Raw genomic sequence first — 21,336 nt, 5'->3', positions numbered from 1 at the left:
TGTTTTGCCAACATCGCTTTCCTAGAATTCATGGTTTGTCTCATCAACAAGATACAAAAACAACCTGCTGCAGCGTGACATTGATGGACAAGTTAGTGAAGCTCTTTAAGCTTTATTGAGCGAATTTCCAATTCGGACACCTCATTTTTATTTTCTTCAGTAAATACGATCCTTTCAGCTACGCAACACCGTTTTTAGAGCAGTGTTGAGGGCTGAGCTCATTTTCGCAGTGATTCATTCCACCTCTCCGTTTCTAAAGACAGTTAATGACTGGGTTAGCATTTCTCTTTCTCCTCTGGCAGGACAGATCCGATACTGCTGTTCAGCAACTGGCTTACCTAGTCCTTTCTGTGGGGCAGGGGATCGGAACTCCATTAGGTACTGGATGTACGGCTTCTCTGTGGTGATTTCAAAGTAACGGATGTTGCCGTCCCCCTGCCAGAGCAACAGAACATGGTCATTACCTCTGAGCAATTGAAGCTACATCTTTTTTGCTGCTGTGCTCTGATTCCCAGAGCAAGCAATGCTTCTCTGACTTTTACTTCCCATTATTACTCAAGTTTAATTGAATATTTATATATATACACATATACCCTTAAAAATAAATCATCAATTCCAATCACAGTCATCCAAAATGTATTAGATATGCAATAAATGAATAGTAAACACAGTTTTTAGACTACTTTTGTACAACTGTAGGGACAGCGGGGCTGACCTTGCCTGCCAGATACAACATGTGTGTGTCAGCATCATAGAAGGGAAACAACAGTCCTGAGAGCCCGTCTATGTCCTCCTCCACTATTGGCATGGACAAATCCTCCTAAGAGTAACAACATATACAAACATTGTTTTTAACACGCACACTTGATGTACCTGCTGTGGCGCTGTATGCATGTATGGAGAAGTGTTGTCTGACCTGATCCCAGAGAGCGATCTGCCGAGTGTTCCAGCGAGAAACCCCTGTGGTGAGCAGCCGCTTCATGTTGCCCAAGAACACAACTCGGTTTACGCGGTGGTTCTTGCAGCTGGCTTGCTGATGGAGCAGCACAAATAGAGAGAGTGAGGCAACATACACTTGCAAGGAAGTTAACACTCTAATATGTTAACAGAATATTCTCGTGACAGTAGAAAGCCGAGCGTTTTTGAGAAACCACTAAAACATGTCAGTTTATCGATAAACACATAAGCATAAAAACATCAGCCAGGTCCGCCTCACCTGAAGGACTCTCCCGGAGCGCGGCTCAATGACACGCAGCTTCTTGTCTTTGCAGCTGGTGGCCAGCAGACTGCCGTCTGTATTGAAAGACATGCTGAGGATGACGTCAGTGTGGCAGTCGATCATTTTCACCGGCTCGCCTATCTCCAGGTTCCAGATGAGGATCTAACTCAGTCGGGAAAATTTGTTTTGGTGGAGCTGTTAGAGGGCTGCTGTACTTCAATTAAAGTGATCATAAATAGAGATATAACTGTGTTTGTTGGGGGCGTTGCTGTGTTGTTTTTGTACCTTGTAGTCGTAGCCTGCACTGAAGAGGATGCCGCTGCTGGTGGGGTGCCACTCGATCAGACCCACCCGTCTGCTGTGACCGTACAACTCCAGCACTGCTTCCATCATGTTGCGCCTCAGGCCGCCCTCTGGGATCTCCCATACTCGCACCTGCAACATTTACCAACGCACACCGAGGTTGTTACTGGATACACAAATATACCTACAGGTTTAGTCATTCTTAAAAAACATGATAACAAGGGACATTTTTATTATTCTGTTTTTGTTAGAAATTTATCAGGACTACTGCGTGCTTTCACAACACATTAGTATGAACTCTAAACCACAATCAGGAGGACACAGATAGAAATCGTCTGATTAGAAATAGCACAAGCTATCAATGTAGCCCATTGCATTAGGATTAGACAGGATTACTGCTATGGATAGAGGCTCTGTGTCAGACCAGATCAGATTATCTTTGAACATGTGAAAGTACTACACAGAGCACAGTGCTACCAATGCTGTGCAGTATTCACTAGAGTAATGTAACAGGTACATGTATCACAAAAAAATAGCCTGTAGGGTAACAGTGATTGCTATTTGATATTGTGCCTAATGTCATTAATATAGCAAGCTACTGGAAAGCTAACTGATGTTTGCCTATTTATTTGTCGTTTTCGAACCTCACAGCAGCAACAACAGCACACACCATAGGATCAGATCAGAAGCTCGTGTCCAGTACAAACCGTATGAATCAGTAACCTCTGACCATATTAAACTGATGACCCATTCACCTTCTGGACTAGTGGCTGTCAACCTCAGCATTTAAGCACATACAAGACAATTTTTTTAGAATCTTAAAAGTCATCAACTCATAAAAATGGGAGTTAAAAAGAATAAAGTGGATCACTTACTGAAGTATCCTCGGAGCAGGACGCTATGATGTTTTCACAGAAAGGGTTCCACTTGATATCCAGCACGTTGCCATTGTGGCCGCACACTTTCGGGTGATGAGAGTCCAGGCGGCCAGACTGAAAGCACGTACAACATGCAGATGAAATCCATACAGTATGTCACTGCATAAATGAAGAGGTATTGTTTGCAATCACATCACTATAAAGTAATATTACTGGAAAGAATCAGAATCAAAATCATCACAAATTGCACAAAACTTTAGTCGAAACAAAAGACATTTTAAAGACAATATTAAAGAATAGCATTCATTTTTAGAGAACGTTACTGAGCAGAACTCATCTTTGCTCCTTTTGATGTGAACATGAAAGACTCACATCAGTGAGATGTCTCTATCACTTCTGAACAAAGCAAAGCAAACCCGGTTATTGTACAGGGACAACCGAGGCACATTATTATTATTACTGCAATAACCTACAGAGTCCACAGAGGGGCACTGGCTCATAACAGCAGATGACAGGAAGCTCTTCATATCGGTCATGATGTCATGAATGTTTGATGTCCATTCAATCCACTGACCTCTTTTTTGATTTCCTTAGAGATTTGCTTAAGAGCACTGGGTCATGCACCTGTGAAGTCCCATGTGCGTCTGCATGCACGGTCCTTACTGAACCCTTAAGACTTATTTTGGAGGCATTGCCAAGCTTTAGCAAAATTTTCATAATAAATATCTTTGAGAATGCATTAAATGGAAATTTCAAGCTATTTCCTTGCAAACCTTTCCCACCAAAATGAAAACAATAAATGTAATTTTGTTACAACAGGAGATAAAATATTGACAAAAATTTAAGATTCACGGTGAAGCTTAGATTTAAAGAATTCTTTGTCTGTGTGAATGCCAAATTTGGTTAGCTGTAGTCAACCAGCTCAAAAAGAGCAAAGCAGGAAGTCAACTCGGGAAATAAAGGTAAGTTTCAAGGTAACACACTGCCAATACAGTGAGGGTTTTGCAAACAAATCAAAGAACAAGAGCCAAAACGAATAGAAATCAGTCTCCGGCAGAACACAGCCACCGTGAAGCTGAACATCCAATCAGTCAGCATGAGAGAAGAAATGACTAAGCAAGGCAACTCGATTTAATAAACACAGCTAACTCAGGCACATCAGGAGTTTATAATTAATGTAGAGCACTGGGGTAATAAAATCTCCCCTTGAAAAAACCCCCAAAGAACAATGACAAGCTGCGCCAATATAAGTTCTGATGACACATTATTATTAGGGAACTTTCATCATTAATGAAACAGGATCTGAGGGACTCCTTATTTGGGTGGAACTAATTACCTGCACAGAACATAATGTCCGTTGGGAATGAGAGGGTTCAGAGGCTCTAAGGGGTATTATAAGGAATTACATTTATAATGGGACATAAAATGAATAAAACACACTTTTCACAGCTTGGATTTCACCCTCAGTTTTTATCTTTCTACCACGCATGAAATTTAATATAACAATATAAAATAGCCCTCGTTAGCTGCAAACCACCCGCTAGACTTTATCGGACAGGAAAGCGGCTCGGCCTGCGTTAGGCCTGATGGTCTTTAGTCATTTCCCGAGGCTGTGGCACATATGAGCACTTTCTGAGAAGAGCAGATGTGCTGGCCAGGTACCAGCATCTCCAATACGCCAGCGGCACCACGCTGCGATTGCTGCAGACATTTATCGAACTGTTATTCCCAATAAATCTTTACTAATGCGACTTACCACTGCTGCTCTGTCACTGCAGCAATACTAACAGCTGACATCGAACAGAGTCATGTTTCCAAATTGTAATATGGTTCCCCCGATGAGAACGAGGAATTATGTTTCAGTTACAGAACAGGACGAACTCAGCCATGGTGACACTGTTCTATAAACCTGATAATTTTTTTGTCAGCCGAGTTATATATACTCTGTGGCGCATCTCCCATGTGCCTTACGACACCTCAGCCAGCTGAAGTGAACCCGCTGAGTCACGCTTAACTTAGGTGTGGTTTAGCTCAGGTTAATGGTTTAATACAAGCTCTTTCATATGTGTCTGCAGTGTTTGGCCAGTCATGCGATTTAGTCACTGTCCCACATGTTTTACTGTACAGTAGGACCTTGTTTATAGAGACCTCAGGGTTCAGCTAAATGGCCACATGACAAAATAGCACCGTAGTTCACGAAGTTCACGAATTCATGCTGGGAATGTCTATTTTGTAGTGCTGGTTTAAATGAGATTACTTTAGAATATGAGGAGACATCTATCTATCTATCTATCTATCTATCTATCTATCTATCTATCTATCTATCTATCTATCTATAAATGCATCACTATAAAGCATATATCTGCTGGTAAAATATTAGCTCAATGACTTTATCAGAGAAATGAATTCTAACCAATTAAAATCCTCCACACGTTGCATCATACACAGTAAAGCAGTAGTAATAGGAATAATAGTGTGGTGATTCACAGCGCACCACACCCACTGCAATTTCCTCTTTGTCTGAGGTGATGAAGAGGTGTTTGTGACCTTGTGTGTCATTTTCAGAGCCAGGCTGTGTGCCAGGTGGTGCCAGCAGTAGTCCGTCCACTTTCTAGCGACTCTGTCTGAGGGGCAAACATATGGCTGTCTCGCCAGCTGTCATCGTAATATGTCAGCCATGCTCATACCTCACCATTAGCCAAACCCCTACAGATTGGTCTGTTTATCTAACAGAGGAGCCAGAGCTTCATTTTGAAATAGCGTGGGTGCCTTTTGTAAAGAAGTAAAAAAGAAATAAATAAAAAATGCAAGAACATATCAGAATTACTTTATTTTCAAAGTCTGAAAAGAGGTTAGTGTGTTTGTATTTTATCTGATTTGAGTGATTTCACCTTCATGGCACAATTATGGATAGCCTGGGATAATAATGACATCTACTCAGCAGAGAAAAAGACAAGCGTGGTGACATCATACCTCTGCATACCACACCTCCTGATTTTAACTCAGCAGTTTAGTTTTCCTGTGGTAACCATGTAATGGCCCCTTTCATACAAACAACAGCACGTGCCATCTTATATATGATGCCTCATTTTAGGTGAAGCCTATAAAATAAGATTGAAAACACAAAATAAACTTCATGTCTGTCTTCCTGTCTTATGCAAGCGTTCACACAGTTTGCCGACTTGCTGTATTAACTGGAAGATACAGCATTAAACAGCAGCCTCCATCACACAGAAGCTGTGCTGTTGCTGAATATGATAAATGCCACTTGTGAATTTATCCAGTCAGCGGAAACCTGAGCAAACGCTCAAGTCCAGTACTTTCATTGTAGGAAGAAATCTATTAAGTTCTAGCCGTTGGCTGGGTTTTTACACACAGCAGCAAATGTACAGTGGGGAAATACAAGTTTTGGGTTGTTTGATTTTATTCGTTACAGTAGATTCAGATTCAAAAGATTTAGATTATTGTAATTTCCCCCCAGGTTCATAATTAAAAACATTTCTTCCCTGTCACAAAATACAGTTTACATAAAACTGCTGCCATAATCATCTCATTTTGATGTTCACTGTGTGTGAATTTTCTGACTCACGAGACTTCCTCTTGGACTGACTGGACTGGACTGAAAAACATTCAGCTCTTTCTTTTAGTCACTGAAATCTGTCAGACTTTCTCTTTCCATGTGTGGAAGCCTCCTTTTTTTTTTTTTTCTTTTTTTTTTTTTAAAGCATTTTATTTTTGTGTTATTGTTTCACTGAATCACTTTCCTTCCTTGAAAAGCCTAAGTAAACAGTGCTGCTTAAAGACTCTAATGAATCTACCTAAAGCAGCATGGATACACAGAATGATAACATCTTGTCCTAATTAAATTTATTGGAAATAAAATACTTCTATTAACAGACAAAGCCAATCACTTAAAAAATGATTCTGTGCACTCATAAAGATGAAGCAATTATTTGGAGTAAAAAGTCAAAAGTTTGTTCTAATAATTAAATATTATGGAAAATGTGCTTGGTGTAAACTGATTACCAAAGATTCCATTATATGAAACATTTCACAGTGTACCTATGTAACAAAAAGTGTATATAAACATATTATGTATATATATGGTGTATATAACCCATATTTTTGAGTTTAGCTATTTATATAACAGCAGATCTGCAGAACTTTACTGGACAAAAGTCATGAAATGCCTTGTTAAGTTTATGTGCACATTATGTACTCGATACATCTTTATATAAAGTTATGCATCCTGGCAACAGTGGATTGCTTCAGTTTTCTGTGATAACACCATCATCAGCTTTGGACTTTCCAAACCTGACGATCAATGGACTTGATTTATTTAGAAATACCACTCTGTGGCTCTGTCTACCAGTTCAGCTGCACTTTACATTCACACATATCCAGGCTCATATAATAGACCTACTTAAATACATTTAATGACAGGTGTTACGTGCATTTATGCTTTATTTATGACCACAAGAGAAGATTCTAATAGGAAACAAAGTTGGAGCCTTGACAGTCATGGAAACAATGTTTCAAATAAATAAACTACACCACTGACTTCTTTAATTTTCAAGGTGGACACCCAAGATTTGTGCGAAACTTGATCACAATCTCCCCTTCTCTTCCTGTTTTAAGGCACTGAATAATCACCAGAAAAGTCAACCTTTGACCTATTTTGTATAAAACATTATCAGTGCATTATTAAACCGAGTTGCCCCTGAGATGTGACCTTCGCAAAACCTCAGAAAGCATAATTACCTCTGGCCAGTGCTGTGACGGGTGAGTATGCATAAAAAGCATGACATCATCTGAGAGATTCACACCAAGTATCTAATAAGCTAAACAGAAAACGCCCACATGCACACACAGACAGTCTTTTTCCATGACTGAACACCTTAGCTCATGATTATGTGACGTAAAATCTAGCTGAAGTCTCTCTGCTTCGGACAGCAAAACTGTTCAGCTTACTGAATGCTTCTACTGCCTGATAACAACCAGACTTGACCCTGCTTGGCAGCCAAGAGCTTTGCAAGCACCTTGGCATGGTCTCTCTTAAAGAGGTAAAGCACTCTGTAAGGCCCACAAAGCCATCTAAAAATGTGAATGACATTCAAACTAAAACATCTCCTTATTGAAAAGTTACACTGAACTCCCACAAACACACAAATACACTATCAATTGATATAAAGCTGGAAACAATTGGGATGCGACTGAAGACCCCAAAATGATCATCAGAAACTTTTTATCAAACCCAAAATAACCAAAACACCTAATATGTGGGAACAACTTTCAGTCAAATTTACATGAAAACATGTTCTTAACTAACTTTTTCACTTCCTTACTGCTGCTATTTACCGTTGCTACTCAAATCAGGACTAGTTTTGTATCCTGTATATCCTACAAAAAGCAGTGATGCACGGTCTGTTTGCTAAGTGTGAAATGAAATATCATTGAGAACAGGCACAATCCCCTTTCCCATAATAAGAAAAGGAATTTTGAACTTTCCAGCACAACAGAAACCTTTTGTAGTGTTTATAGGCAATATCACTATGCCTTTATATTGTGCTACTGGCAGCACAACCCAGTAACAATGCTGGCCTTAGATTCTGGCTTGAATATTTAAGGCCGGCGTGTTTGCAGTGGCAGTTAAACTCTGTGCTTCATTTGTGTGGAAAGATCTCTGAAACTTGCCGATTTCACTGTGCAGTCAAAGCAGATTAAAGTAACAGAAATTTTATAGAGCAACAGAAAAAATGCATATGAATGCAGCTTTATCCTACAAGAATTTTTCTTTAATTTTGAGTTACTCACGCTATTATTTGTGTTTTATTTTGTAAACTTTACTCCTTTTTCTTATTCTGAAGGATGTAGGAGCAAAGAGCTAATTCAGTGTTACCTGGGATACAGGTATAACAATGAAAGAGCCTCCGCCGGCACTCTCTGTGACGACTGCCAGGAACTTGGAGTTGACGGCACAGAAGTGGTTGTCATGGACATTCTTGGTGATGGGGATACCGTCGAAGCAGTGCTCCCGGTTGGCTACTTTTCCATAGACATTTCGAAACTTGGAGCTTCGGTACGTCGGACGCCATGACATCTGAAAAAGAGAGATGTGTCACAGATAAACAATCTGAAAAATCAAAGATGTTATAAAACGCAATGATATAAAACAGGAAAAAAAAAAGCCTCACATTTCAGGAAACTAGTTCCAGTGAAGGCAGTAATCTGATAAATAACATGATCTGTTTTGCGACTAATTATACTAAACGATTGTCTGATGTCTACACTGGAGTTTTGTTGCGTGAAATACTAGTACTGGTTTGTAAATTAATAATTGGGACACATCTGTGTTTGTTTATGGATGCAGTTCTCTGACGAAGCTGGCTAGCATTAGCTGAAAACCTAGCATTTACCCTTGTTGTAGAATATGATCACTTCTAGCTAAAAAAAAAAAAAAGATGGTATTGACCATAATGATAGATGGAGAGGCTTCAAAAAGGACTGCTTAAAAGCTAGTTAATCAGGATGATGACATTGTTTATATACAGTCTGTATAAAAAGAGAAGAAGACAAATGTAAATAGAAAATGGAAAAAATGTCTTATTTTGGTGATTAGAAGCTAGAAAACATGCACGCATAATTATGATTGTGATTGTGTCAAATTTCCCATCTTCCAAGCACAGTTGCAGGGTGGGCTGTCCCATCTGTGCACACATGATAAGAGTCACACATACAGTTGTGGGAAATCATCCAAACTGGTCATGGGTGTGAGACTTTTGAAGGGTGAAAACTGGGTGAAAATGTTTTCATGCTATTCCACGCTGCCACAGAGTCAGTGATTAACGCGTGCAACAAAACAAAACCAAACTGAATCTCAATCAAGAACAAAAATCATTCATTTCTGACAAACACACTATATTCTATTGTTTGTCACTCTATTTTTGGTTCAGATGGATCTTGTACAACAGAATAGCAACCATTGTTTGCAGCTGCTGCTCACAACAAAAGAGAAGTGGTTGGTCTTGACTCAAGATGCTTCTTTTGTTTGCTACTTCACCACAAGAATGCACTGGTGGAGTGCTTGATTTTTGGTATGGTCTGGCTCTGCATAGGGATTTAACAGTTGACTCAGCCACAGGACAAGGATGTTAAATGACCTTTGACCCAACGGGACAGAAGTTGCGGGGAATGAATGTGGCTATAGAATTTCTTTTAAAAAATTCTCTGAAGGGAGATCTGTTCAAAGACATATTTTTAGCGACACTTAATTGAGACTATATCAGTTTGTGACGGGGACTGGAGAAAGAGAATTTATGACCGCTGTCAGATCAGTGGCTGCAATTCTGGATGACATCAGGCAATCCTCTATTCAGCATTGTTCTGCGGATAAGGAGGGGAACTGGTGGGAGGGGTGTATGCATGCAAATAGAAACATGCCCTGACCATGCTGCTACCGTTGTCTTTTCCTGTTTCTCACTGGACAGCAGAAGTAGCATCCAGGAGGCTACCGTGTGGCTGACCTCCATCTCCTCACTTCAACACTCAAGATAGTGCATGAATTATACCCCGTATAAATCAAACGTATGCAGGAAAAAGACGTTTATTTTATACGTTTATTTTATATTACTAGTTTTTCTGTGGGTTACTGTGGTTTAGCTGTCCAAGGCAAGCAAATATAAGACAAAGAAAAAATGCTTAATCTTCTCTAAAACCATAAACCGTCCAAGGTGTTTATTGGTGCTAGATTAGCTATGTGAATCTGTAGCAGCAATACAAATAGACCTAAAAACCCAAATGGTAATGGTAAATGTAAAGCAGGTGAAATGTTTCTCACTCTTCATTCTCACACTCACACACCAGTGGAGGCTGTGCTGCCATGCAAAGTGCTGGCTTGTCATTGGCAGCCACTGCAGGTAGGGCGTCTTGTGCCAGGACTGTAGCTGTCGTGGGGAACGAGCCACAGTACAAACACAGTACAAGTTTTTTTCAGGTTTAAAACAACACCTTTATCACAGAGCAAGCTGAACAAACTGCTCTACCACTTGAACCACATGTACTATCTAAAGAAACAGAATATAAAGAAAACTCTAAAGTGCAGGCATGAATTTTGCTCCTATCGTATTCAGGAGTACGAAAAGTAAAACATTTATTCTTTATTTAACATTTTGAAGACTTGTATGTTGCACAAAAACATTCAAATCCCTTTAATTCCAGCTCAAAAAAGCAGTTGTCTCCAAGAACTTTACATTGTTAAGTAAAGATCCGACAATATTAGGTCTGTGTAAGCTCAATAGTAGCTGCTTGTTAAAGAATTAATGTGGAACAGAAGAGCAGCAGAAACTGGCCTAAGGGACAGTTAGAGGAGAGTCGTCTGCTTTGAGCTCTCTTTACAAGGATGCTCATTCATCGGTCCCTGGCGTATGGCACAGAGAGGATGTCTGTCTGAGCGTGTTTGTGTCTTTCTTATCTCACGAGGGTTTGTGGCACACCAACTCACACGCAGATCATGAGCAGAGCATGCACATACACAGAAAGACAGCAAGTCAAGAAATGATTTAGTATCCATCATATCACAAGACTTGTGGGTTGTGAGCATGAGTTCTCGCGGTACGCACTGTGAATCCTTCAGGACTTTGCAGACTTGCAGATTTTCACAATATGAAGGTTTTTGTGCCAAGTTTGAATCATATAAACTTCACTTTCGCCACTTTCATATTTCATGAACATCACATATTTTAATTCCACACCTGAAAATGTCACCTTACCTTACAAGTGTCCTTCTAATGACACTCCAGTCACAGTGTTCCTGCTGCTTTCTGAGATTGCAAACATCCACCCTCCTATCCACACAAGCCGCAGGACCTTCTCTCTTCCTTCCTTCCCTTTCGAATGTAAGCTGGCGGCCTGTGTCTACTCTACCTCTTTCTCTCATGTTTTTCTCAGCCCTCCCCTTTAAAATTCACTCTTCCCACCCTCTTCTCCTCCTACTAGCACTGATAGCTGCAGGGCCAGCACCCCCCTCTTCCTCTTACCCTTCTCTTCCATCCTGCCACTCAGTCAGCCCTCTGCATCTCTTTCTGTGTCCACTACAGTTGAAACTCCAGCTCAGGCAGGCTAGCAGAGAAGTACCCATTCATCCTCTTTCCTTTCCCACCCACTGCTTGTTTGGAATCACAAGGCCTTTCTGGCTGATTCCCAGCAGCGCTTACAGTTTTTCAGCCCTTATATCTTTTTCCTTTTAATCTCGTTTCTCCCAACTGTGGACTTTGTAGCTAACAGAAACAGTAAAATTCAATCAGGAATTTTGCGTAAAACTTGAAATATTCACAGACAAGAAACGTAGAAGACACCACAATTAAACAAGTCTTCAATTAAACAGTTACATCCAGCTTATCTAGATATTTAAGCTCTAGCTCTCTTCCACAGCATGCCTTTTTTCTGTCACAGCAGATCGCCGCCCCTCCCTGAGCCTGTTTGTGCAGGAGGTTCGTTCCTGTTAAAAGGGAGTTTTTCCTTCCCACTGTCACCAAGTGCTTGCTCATCAGCTTCTGGCAGCCAATCAACATCCAGTCAGGGAATACTTATTTTTCCCAAATCCAATATCTTGGCCTGTGTGACTGCTGCCTTATTTCCTTGAACCTACCGTGTCACATGTCCAAAATGGCCAACACAATAATGTCACATGGTTAGTGGACATCTGACTACAAAAACCTGATTGTGAATGAATTTAATATTGTTTGGTTTGGTTTTTGGCTGCAACAAACCAGTTTTACTTTCTAAATATGCCATGTCAGCATATAACTGGTAACTTTGCAGAAAAACAAGCAGTATTTTCCCACCTTACATCACGAGCAGCTGTACTTTTTGGGGTGAATTAATCTTAATTCTTTTTTACATACTTTGTTTTTCTGCTAGGTTACTGTTAAATTACACTGTACTTAATGTACTTATATTATAATTATTTTTTATATTTCCTGTAACCAACTTAAAAAAACATGTTATAAAGTGCCATGAATGGATTACTGGGTGGTAGAATTAGATAAAGTATGGATAAAATGAAATTGTTGGACAAAGATCATGGATAAGCTTTAAAAGAAGAAGAAGAAGAAGAAGAAGAAGAAGAAGAAGAAGAAGAAGAAGAAGAAAAGCAGTTGATATACAAAATGAAAACCTGTTAAATTAATTAGTAACTGAAAGTAGAAAGATTATGGCCCATTTAAGTTGACTCTAGCAGGAGAGATGATTACATTTAAAAAGTCTTTTCTTCCAGGATTTGTGTGGGGTTTTTGTTTTAACAACACTGGTAAACTCAAAAGAATGTTTGCAACCTACAGAATATTTAAGGATTTAATGGAAATAGAGATAACTGTGCAAGCTTCCACTCTTTCACTACATACACCCTCTAAAAGGTCAGTTCGACACTGAAGCAGGTGTTGTAGTGAAAATTGCCTCCCTCGATGATTGTCTGTGTATTTGAAATGTGGACGGGCCCCTTCGGGCTCAGTGTGAAAGAGACATCCAGAGGCTTCTTAGTTTGATGTGTGCTTGTGTGAGCATGTTGTGCTGGTTTCTGCACCTGCATCCATGCCTGACCATTTGTTGTCTATTTGTACCAGTATACATTCAGTATAGTGTTCATAGCTGCAAGGCAGAGCACTCCAGAGAGAAGAGTGTGTTTATTGAGCTTTTTGCATGTTGCCTCAAGACAATGCAAGACCCCTCTTGTCTTTCTGAGGGTTTTTTTTTTCTAATATGCAGTAGCAGATTTTTGTTTCTCAGTTAAATAGCTGCCAAAATCTGAAACTACTTGTCTAACTGCTACATAAAAACTCTTTTGAATATTCATTTTGGCCGTACTCAGCAGTAGTGAAACGAGCAGCTCTTTGACTCCTAATAAACCCTAAAAAGGAATTCATACAACACTAAATCAAATGACAGGGTTCAAATATTCCAATCAGGATTTTATCAGCGTTGGTGCCAAATAAGGAAGTAGAACCATCTGCGTTCCCATTCAGGAGACACAAAAGGGAAATCCACGGGGAGATTGCATGTCCTGTCACTCAGACGCACTGAAGCCCTGTCAAGCCAACGTGTCATGTTTGGTCTTTTCTTCCTTTCCCTTGGCACTGACACTGTACAGTCATTTATGATGATTTCCCATCTCTGCAAGGAGCAAACTCCACAAAAAGAGAGCTTTACTATTGGTTATTTCAGCCAAAATGTGTCTCAGCGTGAAGTGGGCTCTCTATTTCTGAGTCACACAGGAAGTATCACAGCTTGGCTGAAAGTGATAAAATATTTTCTACAGTGCTATGGCGATGCCTGATGGGACAGTTGAGGTTATAAAAAGGCCTTTGTGTGCTGTGAAGCTGCAGATTATTGAAGCAAAGTATTTCCATTTTACACGCTATCAGCTGAAAGTCCGCATCATTGGTTGATGTTAATCTTCTTTACAGCAGCAGTGCTGATCCTAACATTGCCTCATGCAGATTTTCTTACATGTTTACGACTGAAGCTAAGCTAGTTGTGTAAGTAAAATAATACGTTTGAGTACAAACGTACATCCTCTCCCACAGTCTGATCTAACAGAGATACTTTGGGATCAGTAAACAGTTTTTATGAATACTTCTTCCAGCATAGAGTTAATTCTGATTATTTTACTGGACTTGCATTGCATTGAGTTAAAGGAGCTAGAGGAAGTGGGATTAGCCTGGTTGCAGAGGCTCTATATAAGGAAGGGCATCAAGTAAATCAAGCCGAAAACAATGACTACATTTACATAAAGCTTAGCATTGCAATAATAATACTAATTATCGCTGTTTTAAAAGCCAAAACTGGATAAAAATCCTCCATATAAACACATGAATCACAATAAACTGTCCCAAATTTATTTAGTCCAGTTCAGATGGGTGGACTACATCTTTTTATAAACTGAAGAATAAAGAATAAATATACTACCATGTAAATCTAATGACCTAAATTCAAAAGGACATAATTTTTTCCCTTTTCCCACAAACAGCAGCTTAGAACAGCAGCTAGTGCCAAAAAGCCATCTTCAGAGATGTGATCAAACACAATGCAGCGAGAATTCTGGTGTCTGTTGGAGGCCTATGCAAAACTTCACAAGCACCCCTCTAACCAGCTTTCATCACATATATTTGATGAATAATCTGACAGCAACAAGGTCAAACACAGTCCTATAAAATGACAGGTAAAACTAGAAATTGCAGAGATGACAGGCATTTTAGTAACAATGCCCCAGGGTGAGCTGAGTGGTTATGAAGCGTTAATATTGTAACTACTAGATTTACGGATCTGTCACATCAGCCAGCAGAGCTCAGACACACTAGACTGCTCTGCTAAGTTAACTAATGTTAAACATCAAAGTAAATAAATGAAATAATGTGATGCTAGTGTATTGTTATGTTATTCAAGTGTCTCTCCCCCACATTTAAGGCTAGACTAGCAGCAATTAGTTAGCATCATATTTAACCCTTATTATCTGCTCTACTTGCCACTGTCTTGCTTTTTTTCCTTTTCATGTTTTTTCTTTCTTTTTTCCCTCCCATAAGGATAACGCCTCTTCATTTTGTTTGGATGGCTTTCATTGTTGTTATTAGGTTTGTTTAAATAAAATCATGCGTGCCACTTACAATGAATAGTGGGTCCCCCTTAGGGAAGTCAGCTCTTGCCTAACGTCACTTCAAATTTTGCACATTTCCAGTCCTGTACTTTAAAGTTTGACAGCCCTCGGGGCCCCACACAAGCAGTTGCCTGTCTTGCCTGGTAGCAAGCATTGCTGTTGAGCAGATGGCAACATAAGCTACGATAAGATTCATCACTTCATCACTATTTACATGCATGTAAATACCTAACTTTATTATATATACAGATCCAAAGTAAGCAGTTGAATCAAAATCCCAAATGAAAATATGTGCTGTCAAGAAATGAGACGTTAGCCCCTCATTCCTTCGTGGACTTGCAAGATACTATAAGCACACTGACGCGCCAAATGACCTCAAAACTGAATTATAATATATGATGCAGCCAGAAAAAGCACTGCAAGCACTCTGATTGTTTTCACAGAAGTCGTGAATGCAAAGTTAATTTGAAGCATAACACCTACAGAAGTAAAGGAAGGGCAGAGGCAGCACAGGACAGCAGCTGTGAGCGAGTGGCAAATAAAACAGAACAGAATAGGTTTAACACACCTGCTCCAGCAGCCTAAAGTGAATCGGCCCATCTGGAGTTTTTGTCAGATTTTCCAGATGGCCTGTTCAGGAATGTTGGAAAGCTAATCTTTTATTTGAGCCTGCATTAATTTCAATCAGTTAAAAAGAAGGGTCACAGGAGCTGTTGGAACTCACTGGGTCCCATTTATCTTGCTCATTAATTTCTATTATATCATTTCTGGAGTTTCACAGAAAGTGAAGAATACAGATTAAAGTATCAGCAAGACTCGAGGTTTGGGTGAAGGGGCAAAATATTCCCATTTTTCATGTCAGCATTTCAGCCAATAGTAGCTGGTGTATCCATGAGGTGGGGTGTTGTTACATAAACTCCACATGTGTACTATATAAAGCTACAGTAGACCCCAGCTTTCAAAAGCCTTTAAAGTGGACATACAGCATCTTAAAAAGCCACAGTGGAGGAGAGATAAACATATCTGTGGAAATATTTGTTGTAACTAATCAGACAGGACCGAATAAATCAGGCACATTTGTTTAAAGGTTCAGCCAATACTCGGGGATGAACACCTCGCAGTTTCTTTAGTCTTGGCATATAGTAACCAGATCATGAAACTCACTGAATCCATCTCTGTCAATGCCTCAGTAACAACAAGTGCTGCGTGACTTCTGGAGTGTGCTTTCTTGATGATAGGGGATCACTCAGAATAATGACAGGAGATGCAGAAGCTCAGATAATGGTTGCTCTTGGGCTGGAAGCCAGGCCCATTAAGCAGCTGTAATGCAAAGAGCACGCTGCCCATGGACAGGAAACACTGAAACACAGCTCAAGGGCACTTATCAGAGCACAAGTACACGAAGAAGTGGGTGTCCCGGAATCCATCTATCCCTCCGGAGGGTAAAAGGAGGTTGTTATCAGCAGCAGTACTATCGTCCAGGTAATGTAATTACTATGGATACACTCTATATTATTTCCTAGATATTCTGATATAGTTTCAGATACAAGTTCTGAGCCTTTTTGCTTATCCTTCTTACTAACGCATGCCATATTTTCCATACAAACACAAACCAGAGACACATTTTTCCCTGCACCACTTATAAGGTCAGTCATCCAAAACCAAGAAGAAAGGTCTAAATTAATAATCTCCCTCTGTGCTCGCCTTTCTTTTTTCCCCCAGGAGTTTCTGCCACATGCTTTTTGGAGCATAATGATGCGATCTGGGCCTCACACCCTGAATAGCAGAAGGAGGCTGCAGATTTAAGGTGAAGGAAAAGTCTAGAGAGAGAACCAGAAGATGACACTGGAGGTCCAGAGGGAAAAGGCAAATAGAGATAAAAGCTAACTAAAAGAGAGAGAATAAGGTATTTGAGGTGAAAGGGAAGACCAGAAAAGGAGAGAATAAAGAGAAAGAAAAGGGCAGGCTGGGCGACAGAGACTGATGAAATATTTAAAGAAACAAAGAAAAAGCAGACAGAGAGGAGGAGCAGAGGAGGCTCTTACCAGACAGAGATTAACTCCCCTCTGTCAGACCACCTGCCTGCTCTGCAGCACACGCGTATTCAGCAAGCATGATTTTTCTGTATTCAAAACCTCTCTATTGTACCATCAAATGATTAAAATATTATCACCCAAAAAGCACTTAAGCTTCATTATTTAATTAACAAAATCCTGACAGCAATCCCACAAAAGGACAATTCTCTTGTAATCCTAACCTTATAAATCCATAAAACATTTTAGGCCAGTGCAAAAGTGCTTTAATCCTGTATTCTTTCTAATGGCCAGCAGGGGGCGACTCCTTTGGTTTTTTTAAAAGAAAACGTATATAAAGTAAATTGATGGATGGATGGAAAAAGTCTCAGGTCAGTGCTTCATAATAGGACTTAACAAACCAATGGCTGACATTACAGCGACTACTCCCAGCCTATATACAGTCTGTTTGAATACGTACACAGTTTCCATCCTTTATCATTAATATGGCCCAAAAAATCATTGGACATCCTCTTCTCTCCCTGAAGGACCTGTACAGCACGCGCTGCCTCAAGAGGGCATGCAACATCCTACGGGACTGTACACACCCAGGACACCGGGTGTTTAAGCTGCTGCCGTCTGGCAGGAGGTTCAGGCTGGTGAGGTCCCGGACAAATAGACTCAAGGACGGCTTTTACAACAGGGCAATAGCCCTAATCAATGCAAACAGCTGACCTGATTGGCTACCTCCCTGGACTGTTTTTGGGGGGGGGTAACAACAATAACAATAATAATATTTATATTTATACGAAGGCGCAATAATAATGAATGTGCAATAATAACAGTGTGCAATACACGTACACTTATTCTTCATTTTATTACTAAGTTAAGTTACTGTGTTGTGTTGTGATGTGCCGTGTCGTGTCGTGTTGTTGTACGTAGTGCCGACGTGGGACAGTTTTCCAATTTCATTGTACTATTGTACTATGTATGACTCTGCAATGACAATAAAGAGTTATCTCATCTTACATGGTGAACATCTGTTTGTGTAAAGCTAACAGATAAAGCTAATTCATCCTGTGTGTTTAAAGAACTTTCACAGAAGCAGTATGGGCAAAAGTTATTTTATGTCACGCTGCACGAATCTCATCAGTTCTGAAATGAAAGCCGTCTGGCAGTGATACAAAACGGGGGGGGGGGGGAATAAAGATGGCACAGAGTCTGAGACAGAAGATGAAGGAGCACTTTCATCAGATTATTGAAATCCATCTCTGAAGTAAGAGCACAGGAACAGCTCTGTGGATTGATTAATCAGCGAGTGAGTTATGATTTCAGATCTGTTAAGGTATTGCTTTTGGTGAATGCTGATGGGGAATATTGACTTGCAGAAGGTTTGGATCACCACGCATTTATGCCAGCGCTTGGAGAGTGCCAAGAACCTGCCACCACAATCAAAGGAAGATGAAAGTTGTTATTCATGCCTAGATTTGCTACAGTGAAATGTTTTTCTCTGCATTAAATCCATCATATTCACTAGGAGCAGTGGGCAGCCACTGTGCAGGCAGCCACCTAGGTCTTTTGGAGATGTAACCTAGGTTTTTTGGGGTGGTGGGAGAAGCTGGAGCTCCTGTATAAAAATTGTGTTTAGTGGAGAGCATTTAAATTCCACAGTGAACCCCTCGCTGTGAGGCAGCGGTGCTAATCACGGAGCCGCCCTCTTCTGAGTCAGATACAAACAGCAGTTCTGTCTGATGCTAAAGAGTTAAGAAACTGTAGGTGGGTGAGCTGTTTTGTTGGTGCTTTGTTTCTTTGCTAGTTGTGGAGTGCAAAACAAAGCATTTTTACACTGGGGGATTGAAGAAAATTAGTTGCACACCACCCATACACATTCCTGGATTACCCACTGAAGAAACACAAAGAAGAGCTTGTCTGGTTTCCTATCAGTTTAAATAAGTCATAGTCAAAACTTGGCAGAAAACAAATCTATAACCAGGATTTGGCACAGGAGACATTTCGACATGCTGGCATGACAAACCAGCGTTAATGATCTGAATTAATAGTAGCTGCTTCAGTTTCAGAATTACAAATTACTGATACAAAAAAAGGGCGTGAATATTATGAGTAAAACATGTGCTTTATTAGAATGTGAAGCCAAAAAGTCTCCTGTGAAGAAAGGACTAACCTGGCCTATTATTGTGCATTGCAACATTTCTTAAGCAAATATAAAAAATAGAAGGCAAAAATAACCAGATGCTACAACATGGGCAGACTGAAACAGATGGCCAGCCACCAGTTTCCATAAAAACATCAATCCATCAACTGCTTCATCTGATTTTTCTTTCTCACACAAGGCCTACAGTGTATTTATTATTTTTTTCACATGTCTGAGAAAAGCTACTCACTCCAAATTGGATGAAGCGCAGCTTTGAGGCTCAGAAGTGCATAGCTTTAGTATGCTCGGCACTCCTGACCGACTGTGTCAGCACCAGACGGACTCAACACCCTTTTGGTATTACTGCCTCCTCAATCTTTCCCTGTCTGTCTCGCTCTCTCTTTTCTCTCCTATGTCCTTTCACTAGCTCGTTCTCTCACTCCGTCTCTCTTCACAGGATTGGAGAGATGGACAGCGTGAAAAAGCAAACCTAGACAGAGAAGTGCCAGACCATCTGCCGAGCCAAGGACTTCTCCATTGCAGACAGTGACTGTCTGAACCTTGGCGAGACTAGTTCACGCTGTAGGAATACTGAAGATAATGCTAAAGATAATGAATGCAAGAAGGGAGAGAGTGAGAAAGCTCTAATATCCATCAGACCCAAAGAACAAATAAGTTATCTTAATGTTTGAATGTCAGTCAGTACTTTGTCCATTAACAGATAAGCCAATCACACTGCAAATTGAAAGGTCATATTTAGGTTATTAAATAAAGGAGCACCCACAAAGCTGCAATGTATATTTAACACTTAGACAATCACATGTTAATTACATGGTCGGCCTTTAGGCAACAAAAATTTGTTTATCTCCCTGTGCTGACATGTGCGGTTATGTCCTGCATTGAATTATAATTAATAAAAAATGATAATTGCTTTTGATTTGTTTATCTTCTGTAAAAGTGAATATTCCCATCTAATGATGGCTACACAAGAAGACAGGTAATTGCTAAATATCTGAGGAATCATCATGAGGTCACCTTGAATTGCCTCAACATTTCCTTTCCACTCTGTATGGTAGTTGTTGAGATATCTTGCTTTAGATCAGAGTGATGGCGAGACTAACTCTGTATTAGTGACAGTACAGATACCAGAAGCTAATGCTGCTATTTGTGTGATATAGTTATCCAGAGCAATGAGATAACCAATGTCTTTGTACAGGAGCCTCTCGCATAGTAGTTCATCATGTTGATTCTCCTTAATCAGTTTATGGCTACTTCCAGGGTTTAATTTGTTCTGCATCCTGTCTCAACAGGATGCAGACCCTCCCAGAGTGCACCACGTACCTCTGTCATCACTATCAATAACGTTTGTAATATTTAATGTTATCCATCCATGCTTTTGTCTGTGAAGGTTCTCAGTCATCCAGGTCATCGTAGTCTAAGGAGCTCGGAAAGAAAAGCGTCTGGACTTCTTTAAGTTGCTTGAAACTTTTGGCCCCTTCAAGCAACTTAAAGAAGTCCAGACACTTTTCTTTCCAAGACCCTTAGACATCCATGCTTTTGTTTGAAATTGAAGTTAACTGTAAATCGCTTGTTTCCCTATTCTGGATATATTAGAAGCCTGATGTTGACAAAGACAGACGTCAGTTATTCAGATCACACAGTGCTGGTTCAAATGTGTGATGTTCTGCTAAGGGCAAAGTTCTGCTAGGAAACCTTGGGTCCTGCCTGTTGTTACTTTGACACATACCACCTACCTAAGCATTGCTGTAGACTGTGTACAACCTTTCATAGAAATGGTATTCCCTAGGAAAAGACTGTGCCTTTTTCAGCCAGACAATGCTACCTGCCACAAAGCAAAAAGAGTTCAGGATGGTCTGAGGAGGACAGCAATGAGTTAGAGGTGTTAACCTGTCCTCCCCAGATCTCAATCCAATCAAGCATCTGTGGGATGTGCTAAAAAAAAACTCCAGTCCATGGGTGCCATGCAGTTTATAGGAATTAAAGGATCAGTTGATAATATCTTGGGACTAGATACCATAGCACACCTTCAGGGGTCTAGTGCAGTCCATACCTCAGTAGGTCAGGGCTGTTTTTGCAGGAAAGGGGGACCAGCAGGTCTACAGTTA

The 21,336-nt window shown here is 40.2% G+C and overlaps 1 protein-coding gene across 2 annotated transcripts in view; it reads right to left on the bottom strand.

Annotated features, from left to right (window-relative positions):
• The window catches only part of coro2ba (coronin, actin binding protein, 2Ba), a 43,147-nt gene that overhangs the window by 4,870 nt on the left and 16,941 nt on the right, over positions 1–21,336 (bottom strand). The window contains exons 1-8 of one of the 2 annotated variants that reach the window (XM_063472253.1): positions 11,169–11,298; positions 8,300–8,500; positions 2,398–2,514; positions 1,505–1,654; positions 1,217–1,381; positions 917–1,033; positions 716–820; positions 339–435 (exon numbers count right to left, since the gene is read on the bottom strand). In XM_063472253.1, the coding sequence (XP_063328323.1) occupies positions 339–435; positions 716–820; positions 917–1,033; positions 1,217–1,381; positions 1,505–1,654; positions 2,398–2,514; positions 8,300–8,500 (952 nt within the window). In that variant the 5' untranslated portion in view covers positions 11,169–11,298. Of the gene's footprint in view, positions 1–338; positions 436–715; positions 821–916; positions 1,034–1,216; positions 1,382–1,504; positions 1,655–2,397; positions 2,515–8,299; positions 8,501–11,168; positions 11,299–21,336 lie in introns of those variants that run through there. The other variant, XM_063472244.1, reaches the window with a different exon arrangement.

The sequence above is a fragment of the Pelmatolapia mariae genome, linkage group LG1 (assembly GCF_036321145.2).
Source record: "Pelmatolapia mariae isolate MD_Pm_ZW linkage group LG1, Pm_UMD_F_2, whole genome shotgun sequence".
NCBI classification, from domain to species: domain Eukaryota; kingdom Metazoa; phylum Chordata; class Actinopteri; order Cichliformes; family Cichlidae; genus Pelmatolapia; species Pelmatolapia mariae.
Note: the sequence above shows the minus strand (reverse complement) of the source record. Positions and strands in the feature narration are given on the sequence as shown.